The 7,979-nt window shown below is 40.0% G+C and overlaps 1 protein-coding gene across 2 annotated transcripts in view; it reads left to right on the top strand.

Annotated features, from left to right (window-relative positions):
* The window catches only part of smc5 (structural maintenance of chromosomes 5), a 62,933-nt gene extending 54,954 nt beyond the window's left edge, over nt 1-7,979 (top strand). The window contains exons 22-24 of one of the 2 annotated variants that reach the window (XM_043716602.1): nt 4,665-4,844; nt 5,075-5,170; nt 5,877-7,979. In XM_043716602.1, coding sequence (XP_043572537.1) covers nt 4,665-4,844; nt 5,075-5,170; nt 5,877-6,011 — 411 coding nt within the window. In that variant the 3' untranslated portion in view covers nt 6,012-7,979. Of the gene's footprint in view, nt 1-1,411; nt 1,618-4,664; nt 4,845-5,074; nt 5,171-5,876 lie in introns of those variants that run through there. The other variant, XR_006315499.1, reaches the window with a different exon arrangement.

Raw genomic sequence — 7,979 nt, 5'->3', positions numbered from 1 at the left:
TATTAAGGTGCAAGCCATCTCTCTTGTAGAATTCATGCTTACCATAAAATATACCCCAGTGATCCAAGAACTTAAATCCTTGCTTACTGCACCAGTTCCCCAACCAGACGTTCAAGTCCATTATCTCCCTGTTTCTGGCCACACTAGCCCGAGGAACTGGAAGCAAACCGGAGATAACCACCTTGGACGTCCTGCTTTTCAGCCTTCCTCCTAGTTCTCTGAAGTCTCGCTGTAGTATGTACCTCCTCTTCTTCCCGACATTATTTGTGCCGACATGTACCACCACCTCTGGCTCTTCACCCTTGTCCTTGAGGATTTCCTGCACTCTGTCCGCGATGTCTTTCACTCTAGCACCAGGAAGGCAACACGCCATCCTTAAATCCCGTCTGCTGCCACAAAAACCCCGGTCAGTTCTTCTCACGATGGAGTCCCCTATTACCACGGCTCTGTGCGATGTCCGACTCTTCCGCTCTGCCTCTGCGGCATTTGATTGACCCCTATTACCACGGCTCTGTGCGATGTCCGTCTCTTCCGCTCTGCCTCTGCGGCAACTTTTGATTGACAAACTTGGCCGCCTTGCGAACTGGCAGTGTCATAAGTCTCTGTTTCCAAAAGCTTCAACTTGTTCCTGACAGGTACTTCTCCCGGGGTCTCTTGCACCTGTCTCCTCCCCGCCTTCCTCATCGTCTGCTCTCTTCTGGCATGATTGGTGTAATAACATCGCTGAAGGTCTTGTCCAGAAAGATCTCGTTCTCTCGGATGAGCCTAAGGTCTTCGAGTTCTTTCGTCAGCGCTGCAATATGCTCGGTCAATTGCTGAATGTGCACACATTTTCCACACAGAAACGAGCCAGACACACCAGAGTCGTTGACCTCCCACATCAAGCACGTAGCACACTGAACCAGCTGGGCAGTCATGTCTTCACCCTCTTCAACTGTGGTGTAATCACTTCACTCAACCTCCTTGTCAAAGATTCCTGAACTGAAGCCTCACTCTTCGATCTAAACTTCCTTAGACCCTCTTTTATGATGGAGGGAAGCAACTGAAAATGATTGCACCTATGGCACAACCGTGAGGAGCTCTAGCAGAAATGTCCTGCAGCTGAGCTAACTGACTTCCCATAGCACAACCTCCTTCCTGTTATACTGAGTATGATGATAACAGCAGGTCAAGCAGCTTCAGAGGAGCAGGGGTGTCAACTTTTCAGGTCAGGACCTTTCATTTGGACTGGGTATGACTGCAGTCAGTGATGAGATCTCCACCTGATTCCCATTGATTCTGGCTTTCCAGTAAAATATCTAAAGCTTGAAGAAAATCAGTTTGTATTCCTTCACCAGTTGCTGTAACCTGTGGTCCTTAAACCTAGTAACTAACAATGATTGTTCCTTCATATTCACTGGCATTTCCATAGATGAATGCTCGACTGTCAGCATCTGGGAATTACCTTTAGTTTACAGTTAGTGCACCAATTGGCCGTGTCTCCCAAGAATGGAAAAGAACCCAAGAAAAGAGATTGATGAACAGAAAATCCTGGCAAGCAAAAGGATCATCTCAGCAAATCCTTTGAAAGGTGCTGTCCAAGGAGCTCTGGAGATTTTCTGCAGTGTCTTGTGGATGGTATGCACTGCTGCAACTGAGTTTGGTGGAGTTAGTGAATATTTGTATTGGGGTGATTGCACTGCTTTCCCAACTTTTTCACCTCCGTCTGTAATGCATTTGTCTGTTTGTGTCTTTACATACATATGTGTAGGGTTTCTTTAATGGGAGTTCTGTGCTGTGAAAGAACTGTTAGAATGGAAGTAGGACTTCATGTTTTTGAAGGTGACCTATCAGAATCTCCACTCAGAAATGCCAGTCACCCTTTTTTTTTTGTTTAAAAGAAATGTGACAATCTGTGTGAGATTGTCACTCCTTGGAAACTCCAGTCTGTTTCTAAAAAATGATCCCATGAGTATGACGATGGCTGATGCTTAGTTAGTGTGACACAACCCTTCCAATTTTCGCACTAGCCCCCATATCTTGGTAAGAAACACTTGGCAATGTTGACAGGACTGAGTTTGTCATTTGTTTCTGGTAGCTAGATTGATGCCAAGTGGTCCATCTTTTGAGATGTTTTAATAGTTATAGATTTCTGGTCCATTTTAGAGAGCCGTTAAGGGTTATATCTGTGGGTATGGAGTCACAAGTAAGCTACGCCAGGTAAGAAAAGCAGCATTTCTTTAGTGAGCCAGATCATATTTTCGATAGTATTTGGATTCTTTGTCATCATTAGACATTTAGTTCCAGATTCTATTGCATTCACCATCTGCTGTGGTTACAAGAATTTTACCTTGGTCTTTGGGTTACCTGGCCATTGACAAGTATTATTCTGCCATCACCTCCCTAATCTAATGTTCTTGCTGATCTATTATGTCGTGACAATTGTTATGATCTCAGTCCTGACCAGTATACCTCTTTTTCTAAAAAAGACAAAATCCAAAATCCTAGTTATTGAAAGAATAAAACCAGAGAATTCCACAGTTTAAAACAGAAGACATTTTGCTATGCAAGAGTCAAAGTAAACAAACAATACTAAAGTCACTATCTTTATTCTAAAACTAGAATCAACATGAAATAACAGGCAAAAGTTAATCAATGATAAACTATAATTTAAATGTTAAAAAGCAGATACAATTAAAAAAGATCTTATGAATTTAATCAGTGGTCCACCCATCAAATATGTTATCAGTCTCAGTTACAAAGTCCTTCAGGTGTCTAGCTACTTCTCAAAGAATTTCAGAGTTTCCTTCTAGGATTTTCCCTGATCTCCAGCTGACGACTGTATCCAACCAATTTGGATGCGCCCATCAACAAAAGGGACATGCCTGCAGAACTACCTCAATTGTGTTTACAACAGCCTGGATAGCATTCATCACCAGTTTTATCTTCAAATAACAAATAGCAGCAGGAGAGACAGTATTTTTAACTAACCATAGCTTCTGGATTCCGACTCCATCATTTTCAGCCTCCCTGCACTGTAACACTCAATCATCATCAGAGCGCTGAGAGCTGTGTCTCTTTTTAATGATTTCAACTAATTTCAGTCTGCCTTGAAGTCTTGTTTTTCTATCTCGGTTTCAGTCTTTGTTTCCTTGAAATCTAGAAGGGTGAGTTTCCCAATTCAATTTATTTATTGTCCTGTCCTACTGTCCTCCTTCAGTAACGTCTTAGATATCTTGTTTCACAATGCACACACAAAAATAAGTGAAGAAGCATGAATGAGTCATCCTGAGCAACAACATCTATGAAATTGTGCGCATGCGTATTAATCTGTAAAGTATCCTGGGAATGAGCAAGCATTATTACAAATCCACAAGCCATTTTAGTGCAAACATGTGACCTATTCCAATAAGAAGTATACATGAGTGATGTAAGATTAGGCTTTCCCCTTGATTGAATAGAAGTAATCTCTGAATCATTTCTTGCTTTCTGTTTAAATGTTGTTTGTGTATCTTTTAATATTGATTACCGCTGCAATGGAAACACTGGCTATTTATTCTGTCATTTGTTCTACACGCCTTTCATTGTAGCTACTGATGGTGATTGCAACTATTGTATTTTTTGCACTGTGCCTTGCTGTATCCTACCTGAGTGAAGAACAGGCTTTTTATTGTATCAACAGACATTGAATATAGTGTTCCTTTGTTTTCATTTAAATTATGTCATTTTTGTGGGTTCTGCAAACTTATTTCTCCAGTTACTGGTTGCAAATGGCCATATTGCTTCCAGTTTATCAATGAGAATTGAGGTGTGGCCTTCATTGTGGTTCAGGATAGTGGCAGAGGAGGGATCCTGAGCTCTTCCGCTCTGACCACTTTTCTTTATTTTGTTTATTGCTTTTTCCTTTTTTAGTTTTTCAATTTTTCTTTTCTCTACATACCTTCTGGAGGGAGCTCGGTCTTGGAGGCAGTAGCAGTGGTGGTAGCTGCTAAGGGTTTTGGCTTTTGTGCTCGGGCAGAGTTCTGGCAGTCGGCAGCATCATGGGAGCAGGCAGCCTGTGGTGGCCGGCGGTGAGAATGGGAGCAGGCAGTCTGTGGTGGCTGTCGGTGAGAATGGGAGCAAGCAACCTGTGGTGGCCGGCGGTGAGAATGGGAGCAGGAAGCCTGTGGTGGCCGGCAATGAGAATGGGAGCAGGCAGCCTGGGACGGAGGCAGGTTCGAGCCCATGAGGAGTGCAAGTCTAACATGCATGGCGCTTGTGTTCAACTGTTATATGTTTCTTTGTTTTTCCATCTTTTAGTAAGAAGGGCTGTAACATTTAACACTACTCGTGAGGAAATGTGACAATAAACCTAATTCAAATTAATTCAGTTCATTTGGTTCAGCAGCAAGAAAACCAAAGTCAATTTCAAATGGTGTGTGAGAGCTGCTGCTTTTCAGTCACCTGTCTAATATTTATCGTAGCAATACAGTTTTGGAGTGCTCCCATGAAAACTTTTGAGACATTTTCCTGCAATGTAGGTGAGAGTTTTTAAACCGTGGGTCAAGTACTGCAGGTTTTGGTGTCAGAAAAGATTAATTTTAAGGTAATCAATGCAGTTATGCAAAATATAAGTATACAGCTAATGAAACAAAATAGATTACCTGTTTGATCACCTCAGTCCTGTTCATTCTTGTTTCCTACAGGAAGAATATGATAAGTATGGCATCCGAATCAGAGTGAAGTTTCGCAGCAGTACTCAGCTCCATGAACTCACCCCACATCACCAGAGTGGCGGAGAGCGAAGTGTTTCTACAATGTTGTATTTAATGGCTCTACAGGAATTAAATAGATGCCCCTTTCGAGTAGTAGATGAAATCAATCAGGTACTTTTATCATCAGTGTTCAGGAAATATATTTATCAATAATGCTGCATAGTCCAAGTGGCAAACAAAAGCAAAAAGAATCCATAAGAATTGTCTTTTATCAATTTCCATTGCTTAATTTCACCTAACTGCTTCTATAAAGTAAAAATTTCAATGTAAAAAACAATGTTGGCGTTTCTATGAAAAACGTGTGGCAGAGATGTGTGACTCATTTCCTTTTGTCATTGCAGGGTATGGACCCAACCAATGAGAGGAGGGTTTTTGAAATGGTGGTACGGACAGCTTGCAAAGAGAACACCTCTCAGTATTTCTTTATCACACCCAAGGTACATGGCTAAGCTTGTGAATGCCCTCCTCAGAATGACATCTAGCTAGCATCAGAGTATATGTCTATACCACAGACAACACCATAAATGGCTAATGCTCAATAACTGGGTGACAAGTAGCTAAATGTTACAATTTATGATTCTGTAAAAACATGAGTGACAGTCTACCTTGCAACTTGAAGGAATGGAACCCTCTTTCTCCTCATCCCCTGCTCTGCCCATTTTATTGGAGGACTTACCTTTACGGACACTGCTTTGCTCTCCAGCTCATATTAAGGCTTCCCTCACTTAAATTTTATTTTTTAATGAACTTTGAATGCTTCTTTCCCTGAAAAGGCCTTATGGAATTGGTGGAAGGATCGTGAGCTAGAGGGCACAGTTTTAAGGTAATTGATAAAATGGTGACGCTAAGAGAAACATTTTATGTAACACTTGTTTAGGATCAAGAATGCGCTGCCTGAAAGTTTGGTTGAGGCAGACTCACTCATGCCCTTTTAAAGGCAAAGTAGATCATGACCTGAAAAATGGAAACTTGTAGGGATATGGGATAAAGGTGGGGTGGTGAGAGTAGGTGAGTTGCTCTTGCAGAGAGCTAATATGAACACACTGAGTGAAATGGCCTTCTGTGCTGCAAGTGTTCTATGAATCTACTTTGAGTCTTTGCAAGACTAACAATATTTAATTATTGCTGGGTTTTTTTTCACAGCTTTTGCAGAATCTGACTTATTCTGACAATATGACAGTACTGTGCGTTTACAATGGACCACACATGCTGCCGCCAGGCAAGTGGAATCTCAAAGCTTTTCTCAGGAGACGACGAAGAGTACAAGCCCATAACTGAGAACTAAGTAGTTCTATCTCAGGCAATAGTCATTATGTTTACATATAAAAAAACTCTTGGGATCTTAGGATCATTTCCCTTGCCCTTTATTTGCTTCTTCTTGAAGTTAAGTCTCTTTAAAACAAAAACTACCTGTGTTTATGGAGGATTAGGGGTTGCAATTAAAAGAAATCTAAGTGCCTGGCAGTGTCATCTTGCCTTCTGTTTCTGAAATGGATGATAACATTAGAGTTATCAGAATTTTGTAATCCATTATGACCCTAGAGTTAGGTGCGCAGGTGTTCTGCGTTTTTGTGTTTGGCTTTCAGGTGCCTATTATATGAGCAGAGAAATGCCAACTATCTGTAATTCGTTCTTGAGTGATAACAGCAAAGGTAAACTTTTTTTTTGCCGGATACCACATTTGCTCCATAATTGCACACCCCCACCATTTGGATGGTAGTGTGTTTTGATAGCTAACCTAATGTACAGAGCTGTAAAATAATGGGAGTCAAAAGTTTGTATAACTGAAAAAGTAGCTTGTTGTTTATTGCAAAATGCCCCCCTATTTTAAAAAAAACTCTTGCCAATATAATGATGCAGGGTGTTCTATTTCTGTAACACGTTATATGTCGTGAGAGGCTATTGTGAAATTAGTGCAACTATTGCTTTCCCAACTCCACTTCCCACCTTCCAACCTGTCCTTTAGTTCAGCAGAGATGACTGTTTCATATTTATAAACTTTTTTAAAGCTGTTATGTACCATTCAAACAGTTGAATGGAAAAACAAATTATTGAATTGTTAAGCACAATTAAGGTGGGCCTTTGTACATCTGAGCAGGCTTCTGTAAATAATTAGGAACATTGTGTAATGCAGCAATACGTTTTTTAAAAATGAGCTAGATTACAGCCAGACTTTGCACCCTCAGAGAAAAAAAGTGCTCTCTTCCCAAAATCAGAATTGAGCTGGAGAAATCAGCTATTCTTGAATCCACATATAGAACGTAATTTGGTCTTCAAGTGAGAGAGATGTCTACTCAGTCTGTCATAATTGCAGGATAATGTGTCATTGAGTCATTTATTCCTATGGTACAATGCAGTTGCATCTTGTAAAGTAGTGCATGTGGCACAAAATTTGAATGAATCACTAAGTGTCCTTTGCACAGATGTAACTTCATGTGGGAGAGTTGTTTGTTGGCCAGTTTTCTGTAAAGGTCACCTAGCTTAAAGACTAGGATAGTGCAATATTAGCCAAGCTGAGCATCACCATTTGCCCAACAGTTTGGTTCTGATTATTACTGTGGGCTGTGTTAAAATAATTTTATTCTATTTGTGCTGTTCATATTTGGGCCTATAGGGGGTAGTGTTAGGTTGAAGGATTGCCTATTTAAAATGTGCTGTTTTATTTTTGTAAGTTAATGTACATATTGCACCAGTTGTGTTGCAAGTTTTTTAATATTAAAACATGGTTTAAAAATGAACTGAAAAGCTTGCTGTCTCCACAGTAAAACTTGGGAGGATGTCTTTTTAAAAGAAATTCCGCTTAGTCATCAGAGGTGACCAAAGCTTTGTTTTTCCATAGCCACTGTTCAACCTATTAACACTTGGAGAAGGACATATTCACCACCATTTTTATATCAAATTCTTTTTAAGGGCAGACATTTGGAATTTTTGGATCTGTTCAGTACAATTGAACCAGTTTAATTTATTACATTCCCATTGCATTGATTTTTAATGAAATCTCTGAGAAATTGATTTTCCTTGTGTTTTCATAAATCTTCTGTTGCATAATTCTTGGTGTTTTGATTTCATTGTTTGAGAACTTTGCCTTTGTTTTTGTGTTTGCACCTGTTTCCTAATAAGCATTAACGTTACTCTATTTAAAAAAAGATTTTTTTAAAATGTCACCTTTTGAGATGCTTTGTATTAAGAAGGCATAAGTTTATTGCTGTTTCTTTTTGAACTGAAATAAACAACCTTTTAAAAGTC

This window comes from Chiloscyllium plagiosum, chromosome 2, assembly GCF_004010195.1.
Source record: "Chiloscyllium plagiosum isolate BGI_BamShark_2017 chromosome 2, ASM401019v2, whole genome shotgun sequence".
In the NCBI taxonomy this organism is placed as follows: domain Eukaryota; kingdom Metazoa; phylum Chordata; class Chondrichthyes; order Orectolobiformes; family Hemiscylliidae; genus Chiloscyllium; species Chiloscyllium plagiosum.
The sequence above is the reverse complement of the archived record's forward strand: the minus strand, read 5'-3'. Positions and strand labels throughout refer to the sequence as shown.